We start from the raw sequence: 20,575 nt of genomic DNA, 5'->3' as shown, positions 1-20,575 counted from the left end.
TCACAGTGCGTTCACAGGGCGTACCACAACAACACAGAATGCGCCCATCCCACTTCCGGGGTTTTTCTACTACGGAATTTGAGTTAGCCCAAAATACACAACATCTCTTCCCCTCTTCCAATGAACGTGTTATATGCACCTATAACTTGACATCTTCAAGATCTATCAATAACTACCATTAAACAAATATCATATATGGTCCAGACAATTATGACAATAATATTCCCATGAAACCTTAGCTTTGGGTGAGTTTGGACTACGTCAAATTATACCGAATTATAGCGAAAAACCGATGTCGTACGGCGTCAGCACTATGTTGTTTTCAATAAAAAATGAAGAACTCAAGTTTGCGTCAGTCAATTTTAATTTTTATAAAGGATTATTCTCATTTGATGTCTTTAAATTCATCCGCGTTCTGCCATTGAAGCGGGGTGCATTCAAAAACCAGTCGTACAGACGGAAACGTTTTGTGATCAAATCTTTCATAACGAGAATGATTTGAGTGAATTGATTTGAGTCCCGTCTAAAAACTTAGCTCTTCTCCCAAGTTTATGACCTCCCCTACCCATAACTGGTTTCTTCTTCTTAAGTTAATCTGATTGTTTCCTCCCCGTCGCCCCCCCCCCCCTCATGTATGTCTTTGCCTTGTTCCCTGTAAGCGTCTTTGGGTTCTTGAAAAGCGCTACACAGATTCAATGAATTATTATTATTATTATTATTATTATTATTATTATTCTATTCTATTCTATGTTAACTTTTAGTGGGAACAATGTTGTTGTTTTTGCCAGTCCATCTAAATCCGGTGTCAGTTTTGTTGTGGCAATCCTCAGAACAGGTCTGAGGTGTTCATCACTCAACTGGGATCTATGAGGTGCTTTATTGGTGTTCATCATCTTAAAAGTCTGTTCATACACATACGTAGAGCCAAACAACACCAACATCCTCTGTGCCATCTTCTGGATGTTTGGAAATTTGGCTGCACTTAATGAACCTGAAAACATCTAGTTAAACAGAGTTGAACTTCTCCTTGATGAAAGTGTCACATTGGAAATCAATCGGTTCCAGTTCCAACTCTTTTTGCACTGTTTCAGGATCTTGTGTGAAGGGTCATGAAACCATCTGAAGTGACTTGTCAATTTTTCCAATATCGGAGAACCGATGGCAGAATTCTGCATGCAGGTCATTCAGCAATTTCCTGTATTTTTTCACATGTTGAGGGGCCTCTTACACTGTCGCCAGTGTGGGGAAATGAGCAAATGACTTGTTTGACATTTGCTTGAGAATAAGGTGAGATTGGATTTGAATGTTCTGACGTTTGTGTACATTTCATGCACAAACTGGTCTTTCCCTTGTAGATTCACGTTAAGTTCGTTCATGTATGTCAGTATGTCCACAGCATCACAAAGCCAATCTGTGTCACTCAGCTGAGGAAAATTGTCAGCTTTCTCAAGTAGCTCCAAAAATGAGATATCTTGTTTGAGCTCCCACACTCGTTGACACACTTTCCCCAAATTTAACCAGCGGACATTGGAGTGATAACATAAGTCCTGGTTATCTGCATCAGTTTCTTCAAGAAACTTAATAGACTGACGATGCTGAAGTCCCCTCACCCAGACTCTGACTCCAGCGGCCCCCGGGTAAATTGAGTTTGAGACCCCTGTGCTAACAAGTTTATTGAACCATCTGTGTCACTCCAAATCATTGCAGTGAACCCTCATTTTTCACGGCAGTTACGTTCCAAAAAGAACCTGTGATAGGCAAAATCCGTGAAGTAGTAACCATTGTTTTTTTTACAATTAAGCGCGAGGGCATCCGCACAAGACTATTATAATTTAATTGTTTACACTCTATTTTACTTTTAAATACATTATTGTATTGTAAACACTTTTTTTAAACATTTTAAAATGCTCTGTTCTTGCCGTGCTGACCGGCTGATGTGCCCTTGCAGCCCAGCGCAAGGGCATCCGCACAAGACATTTATAATTTTATTTTTAAACACTTTATTGTATTTTCAAACATTTTAAACTGTAAACGTGTCACAGCCCCGCTCTCCTCTTGCCATGTTAACTGGCTGATGCGCCCCTGCAGCCCAGGATGAGGGCATCCGCACATTGCTCAGAGGCATGCCCTGCGCTATTAGTGCTCATTGCCGTTGTCCCGACTGTTTCTGCACGACGATGCATTTTTCCTTCGTGCGCGGCTGTGTCACATCTCGGCTCTCGCCCTGCTGGTTGGCTCACGCGCCCTCCGTGCCTCTGAGGCACGCGTCGCCAATACGGAACTGCTAACGTCAGTCCTCACCGTTTTGTCTGGTTTGACATGCACGCCTGCCACCTGATTCTTGTTTGCCTGACCTGCTGTGTAACAAGATGCCCGCATGACGCAAGCTCGCTGACCGGCTCGTCATTTTAAAGTGTAAGCATGTCACGGCTCTGCGCGACGGCATCCACATACTGTAATTTTCCATGTATAATACGCCCCCATGCATAATACGCACCCTAAAAAGGGCATGTCTATGCCGGTCAGTATCACTGCGCATGCGCTAGCAAACTTGATAGCAAAGAAATGTTCCGGATTTGTGTCGGGTACATTGTGACAGCAAACGAGCAGGTGATCGAGCAAGCGTCTGATACGAGAGCATCGTGTTCGTATGGAGCGTGTTTGAAGTGAACAGCAGAGAAGAAAGGAACAAGGCAAAGTGTTGTGAAATAAAATATTACCTGTAATCCGCATTTAGGTAGAGAACTGAACTCTCGCTCTTTATATAGCTGACGTGTCTTGCGCATCTGTTCTGCGCATCTGTAATGGCGGCCTCCGTATGATATCCGGTTTGTGATGGAGATTAAAAAACAAAGTATATTTGAAATAACACACCATCAAGGATTGGACCATCGCATCAAACGATGTGTCGTCAAGTATGAATTTTGCTGACTAAGTGTTTTGGGCAAGATGGCTGAATGCGATGCGCGATTGACGTGTCTTGCGCATCCGTTCTGCGCATACTGTCATGGCGGCCTCCGTATGATATCCGGTCTGCGATGGAGATTAAAAAAGAAACAATATTTGACAATAACACACCATCAAGGATTGCACCATCGCATCAAACGATGTGTCGTCAATTATGAATTTTACTGACTGTGTTGGGCAGGATGTCTGAATGCGATGCGCGATTGACAACAAACAAGAAGAAAGGGGATTTCAAGTTTTATTTCGAGGGAGATTTTCTTCAAAAATTGTTGTACCCATGCACAATGCGCACCCCAGATTTTAGGACAATAAATTAGTTAGATTTTGTGCATTATGCATGGAAAATCCCGGTAAGACTTTAAATTTTATTTTTAAACCTTTATCATACTTTTAAACACTTTATTGTATCTTTAAATACTTTTTAAATAGCTTCAAAATGCTATGCCCTTCTGCTTCAATGACGCATGACGCAAGCTCCCTGACCGGCTTGTCAGCTTGCCTCGTAGTCGTACTCTGCCAGCATCCCAGCCCCCCTTGATTCCTTTAAACTTTCCCCAAATAAAGAGCCCGTGTTGCATTTGGTTGTCCTGCCTCGTTTGTGACAACCAGGGATGAGAATTTTCCGCGGATCCGCGGATTTCCATGTTTTTTTCCGTCTAAAGTATTATTTTCGTGAACTGTGTAAATCTGTTGGAAAATTATTTTCTTTATATATGGGGGGGGAGTGGCCCGCCTGTCAAGATATGATTAGTTATGGAGGTTGCGGCGCTGGGAACATTAAAGAAACACATCGAAACAAAAAAACACAAAGCTACGGTTTTACTTTTACAAGCATGTGGGTTTAGAAAGTAACATGTTACATGTAAGCTAATGTTAGGCTATTGTCATGATATCTTTAAAGAACAAATCTTCATAATCCCCACCCCCCCGCTACTTTTCCGTCCTTTTTTACATTTGCCATTCTCATCCCTGGACAACAAAACGAAGCGCGAATCAGAGATGCTGCTGATTCTGCTGACAAAAAATGAAGTGGAGTCGATAAGTAGCAGAAGATTGAGATGAAGCCTGGTGAGAGTTGCTCTTACAGCTCTAGGCCAATCATTGGCAGGGATACAGATCAACATTTTCCCATTGGTCTCCTACTGGCCAATAGTGTGCTGTAAAGTCATATGGACAGAGAAAGCCCCGCGGTCAAAGTGACGCTACAAAAAGTTGCGATGCACCAAGTATATCCGCAATATTTGTTTTCATAAAAATCCGCAATGCACGGAGTCCGCGATAGATGAACCACGAAGTAGCGAGGGATTACTGTAAAGCCAACGAAATCTTTATCCTCTGTCACTTATGATCAACTCAGCTAACCCCAGAAATAAACGATGCAGCGCTTCCTCTTCTATGTGGCTTACGTCAGACTCGTCAGTTGCAATTCCAATCATTCCACAGTCCTAGATTGCCCTCATGCTGTTTAATGTGAAAATAACATGTGAAATGATATAATGTGTCAATCATTTCACACCTAAATTGCTACTGAATATAAGTCGCACCCTCGGCCAAACTATGAAAAAACTGCGACTTATAGTGCGGAAAATACGGTGATCATTTATTCCCCCCCTCCTTTTACCCCCCCAATACGGCCCCCAGGTGTCCACAACAAAAAAATGTCGAACAAAAAAATAAAGGCCTGCTGTTAAATAAAGCAATGAAAGCATTCGAGCTATACAATTGCAGCGTAGAAGGGTGATTTTTATCTTGGGATGTGCAAAGGGTGCCATTGCTTACAAACAAAACGGTCGATTCGATGTCAAAAGTGACAGGATTTTTGTCAGACCTAGGTGGCAACCCTATTTGACGGATGTCAGGCCTCAGTAGATCCAGATGTGACCTTGGGTTTCTTTCCATGAACAACATTGCAGGTGACTGACCAGTTGTGGGGTGTGTACTGTTCCTGTAAGCCATCAGAAATGTGCAATTTTCTGTCGCAGAGGCACTTTCTCCCCTCCACTCGATTTCATGGAATGTACGTACATGTCTGTACAAAATGCTCAGCAAGTCCATTGGTGGCTGGGTGGTGAGCGGAAGTAATATTATTAATAAATAATAATACATTTTATTCATAAGGCGCCTTTCAAGGCACTCAAGGTCGCCGTACAGACAGAAAATAACATGCACAATTAAACGAAAATAGAAAAGCGAGTCTAAAGGCAAAGAAACATCTGCAGCAGAGTGATGAGTTCAGGCATATGCCTGCCAAAACTGGCGGGTTTTGAGGTGGGATGCAAACATATGGATGGAGTCAATGTTTCTGATGTCTGGGGGGAGAGAATTCCAGAGGCGAGGGGCAGAGAAACGGAAGGCTCTGGCCCCCATAGTCGACCGACGAAATGTGGGGACAGTGAGGGTGATAGTGGAGGCAGACCTGAGAGACCGGGTGGGAATGTTTATGTGGAGGAGGTCTGACAGGTATGGAGGGGCGAGGTTATGGATGGATTGAATGTGTGGAGGATAATTTGACAGTCAATGTGCTGTTTTATAGGAAGGCAGTGGAGTTGGTGTAGAACAGGAGTGATGTGATGGTGGACAGGGGTTCTGGTGACTATGCGAGCAGTAGCATTCTGGACCAGCTGCAATTTATGGAAGAGTTTGTGGGGGAGACCGACAAGGATGGAGTTGCAATAATCCAGACGGGAGGTGACAAGAGAGTGGATCAGGATAGCAGCGTTGTTTGGAATGCGTGATGAACGGAGGCGATTGATGTTACGGAGGTGGAAATAGGCAGAACGGATTATATTGTTTATGTGGGTGCTGAATGATAGGGTGCTATCGAGGACGACACCCAAGCTTTTAGCCTGCGGGGAAAGGGAAACCGAGGAGTTGTCAGTGGTGAATATAAAACTGGGTTGTTTGTTGAGGGAAGCTTTGAGGACTACCTCAGTTTTGTCACTGTTTAGTTTAAGGAAGTTTGAGGTGAACCAGGATTTAATTTCTTGAAGGCACGCAAAGAAGGAGTAGGGTGGGAGGCTGAAAGGGGGTTTGGAGGAGACATAGAGCTGGGTGTCGTCCACGTAGCAGTGAAAATTTGTCACAATTCTGTTCATAACTTCTATGGTCAGAATAAGAGCAGCCGAGGCGTTGGTGCAGCACCTGTTGTGATGCAAACTCTGTACCAGTCTGTCGTGGTGAAGAAGGAGCTGAGCCGAAAAGCGAAGCTTACGATTTATCGGTCAATCTACTTTCCTACCCTCACCGATGGGGACAAGCTGTGGGTCGTGAACAAAACAAGATACCGCATGCAAGCAGCCGAAATGAGTTTCCTCCGCAAGATGTCCGGGCACTCCCTTAGAGATAGTATGAAAAACGTTGTCATCTGCGTGGCACTCAGAGTCGAACCACTGCTCCTCCTCGAGAGGAGCCAGATGAGGTGGCTCAGGCGTCTGGTTAGGATGCTTTCTGGATCCCACCCCAGGGAGGTGTTCTGCACATGTCCCACTCTGGAAGGAAGCCCCTGGGTTCACCCAGGACACGCTGGAGAAACCATGTCTCCCAACTGGCCTGGGAACACCTTGGGGATCCCCCGGGATGAGCTGAACGAAGAGTTTGGGGAGAGGTAAGTTTAGGCTTAGCTGCGGAAGCCAGCTGCCCTCGTTACCCTACCCTTGATAAGGGGTGGATGGGTGAGATGGATGGATAAATTTGTACTTCCATACCAAAGGAGACATTTGCATCATGAGTCAAAGGCTGATTTTTTTGGGGATGTCTTTCTATGTTTAAAATAAGCTCAGTTAGAAATTTTTTTTTTCAAAGATAACATAGCCATGGACAACCATTTTACTGTTCCGCTTGTTTGATATGTGTGAACACTAATATCTCTGCAGGATTCATTGCTGTAGCAGACGTCAACTGTTGACCGGTAAAGCAACCCTTCAACAGGAACCAACATGAATCTCCAGGACTCTGCACCTCAAATACCACCTGTTCACCCTGATGTGCAGATGAAATCTTTGCCCTTCTATGATGTGCTGGATATACTCATCAAACCTTCCAGCTTAGGTCTGTCTTTTCTGTTTATTCAAAGTTAAAGTCAAAGTCAAAGTCTGCTTTATTGTCAATTTGTTCACGTCAAGACACACAAAGACATCAAAATTACGTTTCCCACTATTCTACGGTGACAAGACATAGTACACAATATACATACAAGTAAACACAAAAAGTAAAAACAAGAAGGCACAAACAATGAATAAATAAGAGCAATGAATAAATAATAAATAAACAAATAACAATAATAAGAGGAGCAAAAATGGAGCAAGTGTGCATACAGCAGACAATCACAATATAGCGCAAAAGTACAGGACGCTACGCAGAAGGGGGGGGGGGAGTTCAGGATCCTAACAGCCCGGAGAATGAAGCTGTTGGTGAGTCTGGTGGTGCGGGAGCGCAGGCTCCTGTACCTCTTCCCAGAGGGCAGAAGATCAAACAAACAGTGAGCGGGGTGACTCACATCACTCACAATCGTGGTCGCCTTGTGGGTGAGATGGGAGGTGTAAATGTCCTTCAGGGAGGGGAGTGAAGCACCAATAATCTTACCAGCCGTGTTCACTATGCGCTGCAGGGCCTTCATGTTGTATTCAGTGCAGCTACCACCCCAAACAGTGATACAACAGGAGAGGACGCTCTCAATGGTGCCACGGTGGAATGTAGTCATGACGGCCGGAGGAGCACTAGCTCCCCTGAGTTTCCGCAGGAAGAACAGGCGGCGCTGAGCTTTCTTCGCCAGTGATGCAGTGTTGGTGGTCCAGGAGAGGCCCTCACTGATGTGCACCCCCAGGAATCTGCTGCTGCTCACTCTCTCCACCACAGCACCGTCGATGGTCCGTGGCAGGTGTTGGGTGTGACCCTTCCAGAAGTCAACAACAATCTCTTTGGTCTTGTTGACGTTCAGCAAAAGGTTGTTGTCCCTGAACCACATGGCGAGAAGGTCGACCTCCGACCTGTATTGAGTCTCGTCACCCTCGGTGATGAGACCCACCAGAGTCGTGTCGTCGGCATATTTCAGCACGCGGTTGCTGCTATAAGTTGCAGTGCAGTCATGCGTCAGCAGGGTGAAGAGCAGCGGACTGAGCCTTGTGGGGCCCCCGTGCTCAGCGTGATGCTGGCGGAGATATTGTCGCCAACACGTACTACCTGAGGCCTCTGACAGAGGAAGTCCAGTAGCCAGTTGCAGAGGTAGGTACTGAGGCCCAGCTTGTCGAGTTCACAGATGAGTGGCTGTGGTACAATGGTGTTGAATGCAGAACTGAAGTCCACAAACGGCAATCTCACATACGAGTCCCTTCTCTCCAGGTGGATGAGGGCTGAGTGGAGGGCAGAGCAGATGGCATCCTTAGAGGACCGTTTGGCTCGGTACGCAAACTGGAAGGGGTCTATGGTGGGGGGGGAAATGGATCTGATGTGCTCCATGACAAACTGCTCAAAGCACTTCATGATAATGGGTGTCAGTGACACAGGGCGGTAGTCATTGAAGCAGGACGGAGCAGGTGTTTTCGGCATAGGTACGATGGTGACAGCCTTGAAACACAATGGGACGATGGCCTGCTGCAGGGAAATGTTAAAGATGTCTGTGAAGACACCCATCAGCTCCTCAGCGCAGTCTTTCAGCGCTCGACCTGGGATGTTGTCTGGGCCCGCCGCCTTACGGGTGTTGATAGCGGCAAGCGGCCTCCTCACGCTATCGGCAGAGAGCCACAGGGGCTGCTCGTGTGGAGGGGGAGGGGTCTTCTGCGGCCAAGTGCTGTTCTGAGCGTCGAAGCGAGCAAAGTAGCGGTTCAGATCGTTGAGCAGACGGATGTTGCCCTCACAGCTCTGCGGCGCAGGCTTATAGTCCGTGATGGTCTGAATGCCTTGCCATAGGCTCCGTGCGTCCCTGCTGTCCTTGAAGTGGGCGGTGATCTTGCAAGAGAATGCCTTTTTTGTTTCCTTGATGCTCCGGGACAGGTCGGCCCTCGCTGTTCTCAAGCAAGCCTCATCCCCAGCTCTGAAGGCTTTGTCCCTGGCCCTCAGCAGCCTGAGGACAGCCCCTGTCAGCCATGGCTTCCAGTTAGCCCGAGTAACGATGCATTTTGTGTGGGTCACATCATCAATGCACTTCGTGATGTAAGAGGAAACAGAGTCAGTATACTCCTTTATGTCCGTCTGATTGTTGCAAGTTGCTGCCTACTTAGACATCTCCCAGTCAGTTGTGCCAAAGCAGTCTCGAAGCGCATCAGAGGCACCCTCGGGCCACACTCTTACCCGCTTGCGAACTGGCCTGGATGCTTTCACTCTTTGTCTGTATGCGGGCATAAGCATAACAGTGATATGGTCAAAAAGTCCAATATGGGGGAGGGGGATGGCTTTGAAAGCTCCTTTATGTGTAGTGTAGACCAGGTCCAGAAACATATTGGAAAATTAACATGCTGGTGAAGCCTCGGAAAAACAGACTTTAGGTTAGCATGATTAAAATCCCCAGCGAAGATGGTGAAACCATCAGGGTGCGCCGTCTGTTGTTCACTGACAGCTTGGTACAGTTCACTAAGAGCCGTGATCCTGTCGCCTTCAATGTTGGAAGGCGGGATGTATACCGCGACTAGCAGAATCGCATTACCTTGGCAGGTAAAAAGGACGGCACTTAATGATCACAAACTCCGCCAGTGGCGAGCAGTGCTTGCATACAACTACAGAGTCCCGGCACCATTCGTCACGGATGTAGACACATATTCCTCCTCCTCGCGATTTTCAAAGTCAAAGTCTGCTTTATTGTCAATCTCTTCACATGCCAAGACACACAAAGAAATCGAAATTAAGTTTCCACTATCCCACGGTGACAAGACATAGTACACGACCTACATACAAGCAAACAACACAAAATAAAAACAAGAAGGCACAAACAATGAATAATAAGAGTGATGAATAAATAATAAATAAACAATTACACAATAAATAAGAGAAGCAAAATGGAGCAAGTGTGCATACAGCAGACAGTCAGAATATAGCGCAAAAGTACAGGACGCTACGCAGAAGGGGGTAGAGAGTTCAGGACCCTAACGGCCTGGAGTATGAAGCTGTTGGTGAGTCTAGTGCTGCGGGAGCACAGGCTCCTGTACCTCTTTCCAGAGGGCAGAAGATCGAACAAAGAGTGAGCGGGGTGACTCACATCACTCACAATCGTGGTTGCCTTGCGGGTGAGATGGGAGGTGTAAATGTCTTTCAAGGAGGGGAGTGAAGCACCAATAATCTTACCAGCTGTGTTCACTATGCGCTGGAGGGCCTTCATGTTGTAGTCAGTGCAGCTACCACCCCAAACAGCAATACAACTGGAGAGGAGGCTCTCAATGGTGCTACGGTAAAATGTAGTCATGACGGCCGGAGGAGCACACGCTCGCCTGAGTTTCTGCAGGAAGTACAGGCGGCGCTGGGCCTTCTTCGCTAGTGATGCGGTGTTGGTGGACCAGAAGAGATCCTCACTGATGTGCACCCCCAGGAACCTGGTGCTGCTCACTCTCTCCACCACAGCACCGTCGGTGTTGGGTGTGACCCTTCCGGAAGTCAACAACAATCTCCTTGGTCTTGTTGACGTTCAGCAGAAGGTTGTTGTCCTTGCACCACGTGGTCAGAAGGTCAACCTCCAACCTGTACTGAGTCTCGGCGCCCTTGGTGATGAGACCCACCAGAGTCGTGTTGTCAGCAAATTTCACCATGCGGTTGGTGCTGTAGCTCGCAGCGCAGTCATGCGTCAGCAGGGTGAAGAGCAGCGGACTGAGCACGTAGCCTTGGTGGGCCCCCGTGCTCAGCGTGATGCTGGCGGAGATCTTGTCGCCAACACGTACCACCTGAGGTCTCTGACTGAGGAAGTCTAGTAGCCAGTTGCAAAGGTAGGTACTGAGGCCCAGCTTGGCGAGTTTGCAGATGAGTCATTGTGGCACAACGGTGTTGAAGGCAGAACTGAAGTCCACAAACAGCAATCTCACAAACGACTCCCTACTCTCCAGGTGGGTGAGGGCCGACTCGAGGGCGGAGGAGATGGCATCCTCAGAGGACCGTTTGGCTTGGTACGCAAACTGGAAGGGGTCTATGGTGGGGGGTAGAATGGATCTGATGTGGTCCATGACAAGCCGCTCAAAGCACTTCATGATGATGGGCGTCAGTGCCACGGGGCGGTAGTCATTGAAGCAGGACGGGGCAGGTTTCTTCGGCACAGGTACGATGGTGGCAGCCTTGAAACACGAAGGGACCACAGCTTGCTGCAGGGAAAGCAGCTCAGTGGCCTAGTGGTAGAGTGTCCGCCCTGAGACTGAAAGGTTGTGGGTATCAAACCCCGGCCGGGTCATACCAAAACTATAAAAATGGGACCCATTGCCTCCCTGCTTGGCACTCAGCATTAAGGGTCAGAATTGGGGGGTTAGATCACCAAATGATTCCCGAGCGCAGCACTGCTGCTGCTCACTGCTCCCCTCTCCCCCAGGGGATGGATTAAAATCACATGGGGATGGGTTAAATGCAGAGGACAAATTTCACCACACCCAGATGTGTGTGTGACAATCATTGGGACTTTAATCTTTTAATCTTTAATGTTGAAGATGTCTGTGAAGACATCCATCAGCTCCCGAGCGCAGTCCTTCAGCGCTCGACCCGGGATGTTGTCAGGGCCCGCCGCCTTACGAGTGTTGATAGCGGCAAGTGCCCTCCTCACGTTAGCAGCAGAGAGGTACAGGGGCTGCTCTTGTGGAGGAGGAGGGGCCTTCAGCGGGCAAGTGCTGTTCTGAGCGTTGACGTGAGCAAAGAAGCGATTGAGATCGTTGAGCAGACGGATGTCGCCCTCACAGCTCTGCGGTGCGGGCTTGTAGTCCGTGATGGTCTGAATGCCCTGCCAAAGGCTCCGTGCGTCCTTGCTGTCCTTGAAGTGGGCGGTAATCCTGCAAGAGTACGCCCTTTTCGCCTCCTTGATGCCCCGGGACAGGTCGGCCCTCGCTGCCCTCAAGCCAGCCTCATCCCCCGCTCTGAAGGCTTTGTTCCTGGCCCTCAGCAGCCTGAGGACAGGCCCAGTCAGCCACGGCTTCCAGTTAGCCCGAGTGACGATGTATTTCGAGTGGGTCACTTCATCAATGCACTTCGACGTAAGAGGAAACTGAGTCAGTATACTCCTCTATGTGCGTCCGATCATTGCAAGTGGCCGCCTGCTTAAACATGTCCCAGTCAGTAGAGCCAAAGCAGTCTCGAAGCACATCAGAGGCACCCTCAGGCCACACTCTAACCCGCTTGCGAACCGGCCTGGATGCTTTCACCATTTGTCTGTATGCAGGCAAAAGCATAACAGTGATATGGTCAGAAAGTCCAAGATGGGGGAGGGGGACGGCTTTGAAAGCGCCTTTACAATGGCCCGATCCGCTCGATGGCACGCTAGCTGCTCCAGATGCACAGCAGAGTCAACCAAGTCTCAGTGAACACGAGCACACAGCAGTTACTCATTGTCCGGTTCGTAGATCTCAGCAGTCGAATGTAATGCATTTTGTTGTCCAGCGATCGAACATTCGCCAGACGAATGGAAGGCACGGCTGGTCGAGTTGGGTCGGCCGCTAGCCTGGCCCGGACGCTTCCGCGCTTGCCCCTCTTCTGCGTCCTCGCACACCGCTTCCGATGCTTTCTATCCGGGGGAGGAGTAGCAGACGAGTCCAGCGATCGAACATTCGCCAGACGAACCGGAAGTGACCCAAATTAAACGGGAAGTGACCCAAATAAACGGGAAGTGACCCAAATCAAACCGGAAGTGACCCCAAATAGACCGGAAGTGACCTCGGGTAAACCGGAAGTGACCCCAAATGAACCGGAAGTGACCTTTTTTAGCCGGAAATGACCCCAAATAAACCGGAAAATACCTCAGCTAAACCGGAAGTGACCTATATTAAACCGGAAGTGACCCAAATAAACCGGAAGTTACCCAAATTGGACCGGAAATGACCCGAATCAAACCGGAAGTGACCTTATTTCAACACTAAGTGCCCCAAATGGCTACATTTGCGCTAACGTTTTTGTTTTTTGTCCGATTTAACCCGTTTCAACATTTTTACCCCAAAAGTGAACCTCCTGAGGCCGTTTTTTTGTTTTGTTCCAAATTTAGAAAGATTTTGGCGCAATTGCTTTTTTTTTATTTTCCCATTCATTCTCTCTATGGGGATTCAACATTTGCTCTAACTTCTACATTTTTTAACTGATTCAACCCGTTCCAACTTTCAACTGTACATCTTTTGCCTACCTATTCCACAACTTCCCACTTACCAAAAATTCCAAATTCGAAATTCAACCAAATTCTCCAAAATTTCGTTTTTCTACTCTAATTTCGACATTTTTCAACCGATTCAACCCATTCCAACTTTCAACTGTTCATATTTTGCCTACCTATTCCACAACTTCCCACTTACCAAATATTCCAAACTTTCAATTTTGAAATTCACCACAAATTCTCCAAATATTCTCAAGTAATTCAACACGTTTCAACATCGTTCGGCAGCATTCCCCGAAAAAGTTATTCATACATTTCGCCTTCACACGCAATTTCTCCAGAAACTGCAAAATTCTAGATATTATTATTCTATTTTCTTCTCACTTTTTTGTCCCGCTTCTTCTTTCACAAAATTCACCCGATTCACTCCATTCCACTTTTCACGTATTCCAAATATTCAGGAAAGGGTGGCTTGTATTTTTCTCATTCCGAAAATTTTCCGATTCCGCAAAATTCCCCAAATTCCGACCAATTTTTCCCCATTCATTCTTAATGGCACATTCAACATTTCACATTTACGTCGTTCCAATTTGAAATTCACATCATTCAACACATTCTAATCACATTCGGAAGGATTCTCGACATTCCCAAAATTCCCAAATTCAAAAATTTCACGTTTTCACGTTAAAAATTCCGACAAAATTTCGCAAAATTTCGTTTTTCACCTCTAATTTCTACAATTTTCAACCGATTCAGCCCATTCCAACTTTCAACTGTTCATCTTTTGCCTACCTATTCCACAACTTCCCACTTACCAAAACCTTCACATCTTTTATTTTGAAATTCAACCAAAGTTCTCTAAAATTTCGTTTTTCTACTCTAATTTCTACATTTTTCAACCGATTCAACCCATTCCAACTTTCAACTGTTCATCATTTTCTCTACCTATTCCACAACTTCCCACTTACCAAAAACTTCACATCTTTTATTTTGAAATTCACACCCAATTCTCCAATATTTCCTTTTTCCCTTCTCATTTCTACATTTTTCAACCGATTCAACCCATTCCAACTTTCAACTGTTCATCATTTTTCTACCTATTCCACAACTTACCAAAAACTTCATATCTTTTATTTTGAAATTCACACCCAATTCTCCAATATTTCCATATTCCCTTCTCATTTCTACATTTTTCAACCGATTCAACCCTTTCCAACTTTCAACTGTTCATCATTTTTCTCCCTATTCCACAACTTACCAAAAACTTCACATCTTTTAAATTCACCACAAATTCTCCAAATATTCTACATTTCTCAAGTAATTCAACACATTTCAACATCGTTCTGCAGCATTCCCCGAAGAAGTTATTCATACATTTCGCCTTCACACGCAATTTCTCCAGAAATTGCAAAATTCTAGTATTTATTATGTTATTTGTTTATTTATTATTTATTCATCACTCTTATTTATTCATTGTTTGTGCCTTCTTGTTTTTATTTTTTTGTGTTTACTTGTATGCATATTGTGTACTATGTCTTGTCACCGTGGGATAATGGGAACGTAATTTTGATCTCTTTGTGTGTCTTGGCATTTGAAGAAATTGACAATAAAGCAGACTTTGACTTTGATGAAACAACCAAGTAAACAAAACAAAAAACTACAGCTGAAAAAAAACCCCTGTTATTTTCAGACAAAACTGGATGAGGGCGCTCTAAATTCCACCGTTGGCCGTGACTCATCAACTGGGAAGGGCTTAACAAAAATGGCACCAAAAACAAACTCATATTCTGCAGGTGACAAACTTCAAGTTGTAAAATATGCAGCCGAAAACAGTAATCGAGCAGCAGAAAGAAAGTTTGGAGTTAGTGAGAAACTTGTGAGGGATTGGCGAAAATCGGAGCTTCTTCAGAGCGAACAAAGCTCTGCTTATGATGTACAGCATGCGAGCGCATACGTATCACGGCACAGATAAAAGAGAAATTAAAAAGCCTCAACTCCATACCTGCCATCATCCCTCGAGGCTGTACTAAAATACTTCAGCCACTAGACGTCTCCGTGAATAGGAGCTTTAAAGCAGTTCTGCGTAACCTGTGGGAGCAGTGGATGGTGGACGGAGAACACAGCTTCACGGCAACCGGGAGAATGCGACGTGCAACATTCCTGGACGTCACTGGATGGATCGACAAAGCGTGGGCTTCGGTTACACCCAAAATCATTCTGTCAGGATTTAGAAAAACGGGAATAATTCTAACGGAAACTGACGAGAAGTCTGACGTCAGCGACGGAGATGACGAAGGGACTCGCGTACTACCGGCATCAGTCGCGGCTTTGTTTGAAAGTGACACGGAGGGCAAAGAGTTTGAAGGATTTAATGATTAGGAGTGACGCAGAAGGTTTGGAAATAATTGTTATTTTTGTTATAGTTATTTGATATACGTATATTTTATTTTGTGTAGCAACTTCTATATGTTTTATCGTTACAGTTCATAGTTGTTGGCTCGTTGAACTCTTCTTTTGTTAAATAAAGGGCCGTTTACCAAACCCAGGTCTTCCCTTGTACTTTGTTAACGCTACAATATATTTATATACTACATCTGTGGAATAAAAGGAGTCGCAACTGACCGACAAGGCTGACGTCAGCTGCTCACGCGGGGCGTTGTTGACATAAAGACGAGAAATTTGATCGAAGGATTGAATGATTTGGAGTGACACAAATGGTTTGATAATATTGTTTATGTGATAGTTATTTAAAATAGAGTTTATATATCGTTGTATGGGCCTGTGGAATAATTTGAACTGCGGCGTGGCACACGGCATTGTTGACAAGGGGCGATCGATAAAAAACGAGAAATTTGATCGATGGATTTAATGATTTGGAGTGACGCAAATGGTTTGATAATATTGTTGTTTATGTGATAGTTATATAACATATAGTTTATATATCGTTGTATGGGCCTGTGGAATAATTTATACTGCGGTGCGGCACACGGCACTGTTGACAAAGGACGATCGATGGATTTATTGAATTGGAGTGACACAGATGGTTTTATAAATGTGTTATTTATGTAATAGTTTTTTTAAATAACTCTGAATGTTACGTCAGGCCGGTTCTCAGCTCCTCGACTTATAGTCCGAAAATTACGGTAGTTACAGTTAGGCTTCACTTTGATGGTTAATGCAGTTATTGCAATTTTGTTGTTTTATCACAGTAAATTGGTTTATTTACATTTCAAAAACCAGAAGCCATTCATTTACAAATGTGATTGCACTTTAGTTTACATCTTTAAATGTTCAGATATTAAGATGTGATAGACAGGTTTTGCATTATTTGAATGAGGCAAAATAACATGCTCTTTCTCTCGAATATATTGTTATAATCATTTGTTTCAGATGTACCGTAATTTTCGGACTGTAAGTCGCTCCGGAGTACAAGTTGCATCAGCCATAAAATGCCCAAAAAAGTGAAGAAAAAAAACATATATAAGTCGCTCCGGAGTATAAGTCGCATTTTGGGCGGCAATTTATTCGACAATATCCAACACCAAGAACAGTCATGAACGAGCAACAACAGGCTAAATGATAGGTATGCTAACGTGACAAACACAAACGAAGAGCTGAGAATGGCCCTGACGTAAATTTCAGAGTTATTCAAATAACTATTCCATGAATAACACGTTTATAAGATTAAAGATTAAATTCCCAATGATCGTCACACACACATCTGCGTGTGGTGAAATTTGTCCTCTGCATTTAACCCATCCCCGTGTGATTTTATTCCATCCCCTGGGGGAGAGGGGAGCAGCGAGCAGCAGCGATGCCGCGCTCGGGAATCATTTGGTGATCTAACTCCCCAATTCCAACCCTTAACGCTGAGTGCCAAGCAGGGAGGCAATGGGTCCCATTTTTATAGTCTTTGGTATGACCCGGCCGGGGTTTGAACCCACAACTTTCCAGTCTCAGGGCGGACACTCTACCACTAGGCCACTGAGCTGGTGTAAAACCATCTGTGTCACTCCAATTCATTAAATCCATCGATCGTCCTTTGTCAACAATGGGTGCGCGCCGCTGACGGCGCTTGCACTTCAAAATATTCTACAGGCCCATATAACGATATATAAATTACCGTATTTTGCGCCCTATTAGGCGCACCGGGTCATAAGGCGCACCTTCAATGAACGGCCCATTTTAAAACTTTGCCAATATATAAGGCGCACCGGACTATAAGCCGCATAAAATAGAAGCTATACTGCAACAAACTGAGGTTGACTAGGGTTGCGGTATGCACCCACTAGCCAATAACCAACGAGCCTTCTGTAAACAATCGCGTTTCTCAAACGATCTCCTATAAAATGATTGGAACTGACTAAAGTTCGATCTAACGCATTGGTACTACTTACCTATGTTTCCCTTCCATATCGATCCGTAGATTTACTCGAAACATTAACAGAGCAGCCTATTTTGACATGAAATAGCTTGCTGCGTATAGCAGCTATCGTTATAGCATTAGCCATCCGCAAAAACCCATGAGCCTCAGCTCGCAATCTCCCATGAGCCTCAGCAAAGTGTAAACAATCGCGTTTCTCAAACGATCTCGTATAAAACGATCGGAACTGATTAAAGTTGGATCTAACGCATTGGTACTACTTACTAGGGGTGTAAATCACGGGTTTTGTCACGATACGATATCATATCGATACAAAGAATCACAATACGATATTTGCCGATATCTTAAAGCCTGCTGTGATTCATTCAAGATACATCGCGATATAGTGCTCTACGGTCGTTTTTTTTTTTTTTTAATAAAAAATATAGAACAATATCCTGATTTATAACAATTCATACGCAAAATCAACAAGGTACTGCAAACTCTTTATTTAGGAAATTACAAGAGTATTGTAGTATACAAAGTGCTTATTTTAACACTGAACTTTGATGTCGTGTTTTTTCTTTAAATATAAATATAGAGATTTGTGGTCCCTGAATATTTGATCACCCCATGGCAGGATTTACAAACTGCACGTGTCTTGCCCGTTGAGCCATCTTGTCTTTGGAATCCAAAGTGCTTCCAAACGAATGACTTGAAGCCTAAAGGGGAGCAAATTTTCTCGTATTTTTGGACACTAGCCATAGCACCAGCCCAGGAGCCGCGTACTAGTTGTCGACTCCCCTTTTACGTGCCTGCTCTGCTCACAACACGTCGCTCACTGCTCCCGGAAAGAGGACGCAAGCAACAATGAACTGGATTTCAAAATAAAGTCGCGTCTAATGTCCGAGGTCAAACACGTTTAGCATCGATGCCAAGAGCATTATATCGAGTAATCGATGTGTATCGATGAATCGTTACACCCCTACTACTTACCTATGTTTCCCTTCTATATCGATCCGTAGATTTACTCGAAACATTAACAGAGCAGCATTGGTACTACCGTTTTTTTCCATGTATCATGCGCCCCCATGTATAATACGCACCCTAAAAATGGCATGTTGATGCTGGGAAAAAGCCTGTACCCATGTATAATACGCACCCCAATTTTTTATTTTGATTTTATTTATTTATTTATTTATTTATTTATTTTTTAAGTTCCAATGATTGTCACACACGCATCTGGGTGTGGTGAGATTTGTCCTCTGCATTTGGCCCACCCCCGTGTGATTTTGATCCATCCCCTGGGGGAGAGGGGAGCAGTGAGCAGCAGCGGCGTCGCGCTCAGGAATCATTTGGTGATGTAACCCCCCAATTCCAACCCTTAATGCTGAGTGCCAAGCAGGGAGGCAATGGGTCCCATTTTTATAGTCTTTGGTATGGTCTTCAATAGGCTAGATGTATTTTTTTTGTTGGCGTTGATTTCTCCGACTGCCCATAAAGGCACCACCGCGATCCGTTAGGTGACGTGCGGACATGTGAAAAAGGCGGCTCTGTATGGGAGAGAAGTTGAAGAGGAATAAAAACACCCTTGGAAACCAAAACTTGCCCCTCGTTGTGACTCGGATCCGCAACAAATGTTTCGGATTTGGGTAGGGTACATTGTGACAGCAAACGAGCAGGTGATCGAGCAAGCGTCTGATACAAGAGCATTGCGTCCGTACGGAGCGTGTTTGAAGTGAACAGCAGAGACGAAATGAACAAGGCAAAGTGTTGTGAAATAAAATATGACCGACCTGTAATACGCATTTTGTTATTTGCTGAATGTATTAAACTATCACATTCATTGTCAGTCAAGAAGAGAAGAGGACTATTCGCATCGGATCCATAGTGCGCATGCGCAGTGATACTGCCTCCGTATCACGTCCAGTCCGCGATGGAGATTAAAAAACAAACAATATTTGACAATAACACAGGTTTCTGTTCCTGTCTTTGGTAATGTCACCCTGTCTTTTTGTTCCACGTCTTTGTCGGTCAGTCCTGTTGTTGGTTTTGTTAGAGAGTTATGTGAGTTTACCAAGTCTGTGTTTTTAGTTCCTCCAATGAACCCCGGTCCAAGCTGCACTTGGTCGCCCTGCTCCTTTCCACACTCCATCCGTGACAAGATTTTCTTCAAAAATTGGTGTACCATGATTTTCTTCAAAAAAAAAAAAAAAAAATAAATAAAAATTGTACCCATGTATAATGCGCACCCCAGATTTTAGAACAATAAATTAGTTAAATTTTGCGCATTATACATGCAAAAAAACGGTACTTACCCATGATTCCCTTCCATATCGATCCGTAGATTTAGTCAAAGTCAAGTCAAAGTCAAAGTCAGCTTTATTGTCAATCTCTCCACATGTCACAACACACAAAGAGACCGAAATTACGTTTTTCTCTATCCCACGGTGACGAGACACATAACACGATAGACATACATGTACGCGACACAATATAAAAACAAGAAGGCAAAAATTCAAACAATCAATAGTAAGAGTGATGAATAAATAATAAATAAACAGATAACACAATAAATAACGGAGCCAGCAAGCATAGCGCAAAAGTAAAAAACATCATAAACAAAAAGGCACAAACAATAAATAAGAGTAATAACAAATAATAAATAATAAGAGCCAGTGTGCATTCAGACAGTTCAGACAGTAAAAGTACTCGAAACGTTAACAGAGCAGCCTATTTTGACATGAAATAGCTTGCTGCGTATAGGAGCTATCGTTATAGCATTAGCCATCCGCAAAATCCCATGAGCCTCAGCTCGCAATATCCCATGAGCCTCAGCAAAGTGTAAACAATCGCGTTTCTCAAACGATCTCCTATAAAATGATCGGAACTGACTAAAGTTCGATCTAACGCATTGGTACTACTTACCCATGTTTCCCTTCCATATCGATCTGTAAATTTACTCGAAACATTAACGGAGCAGCCTATTTTGAAAT

General features: G+C 44.7%; 1 protein-coding gene across 9 annotated transcripts in view; it reads left to right on the top strand.

Moving 5' to 3' along the window:
* pias2 (protein inhibitor of activated STAT, 2) overlaps positions 1-20,575 on the top strand; it is a 180,210-nt gene that overhangs the window by 33,145 nt on the left and 126,490 nt on the right. For 4 of the 9 annotated variants that reach the window (XM_061279699.1, XM_061279701.1, XM_061279710.1 and 1 more), the window contains one exon: positions 6,840-7,014. The exons of 1 other annotated variant lie outside the window; for it this stretch is intronic. In XM_061279699.1, coding sequence (XP_061135683.1) covers positions 6,903-7,014 — 112 coding nt within the window. In that variant the 5' untranslated portion in view covers positions 6,840-6,902. Of the gene's footprint in view, positions 1-6,839; positions 7,015-14,906; positions 15,010-20,575 lie in introns of those variants that run through there. 4 more of the 9 variants (XM_061279708.1, XM_061279703.1, XM_061279702.1 and 1 more) reach the window with 3 other exon arrangements.

The sequence above is a fragment of the Syngnathus typhle genome, linkage group LG5 (assembly GCF_033458585.1).
Source record: "Syngnathus typhle isolate RoL2023-S1 ecotype Sweden linkage group LG5, RoL_Styp_1.0, whole genome shotgun sequence".
Taxonomy (NCBI): domain Eukaryota; kingdom Metazoa; phylum Chordata; class Actinopteri; order Syngnathiformes; family Syngnathidae; genus Syngnathus; species Syngnathus typhle.
The sequence above is the reverse complement of the archived record's forward strand: the minus strand, read 5'-3'. Positions and strand labels throughout refer to the sequence as shown.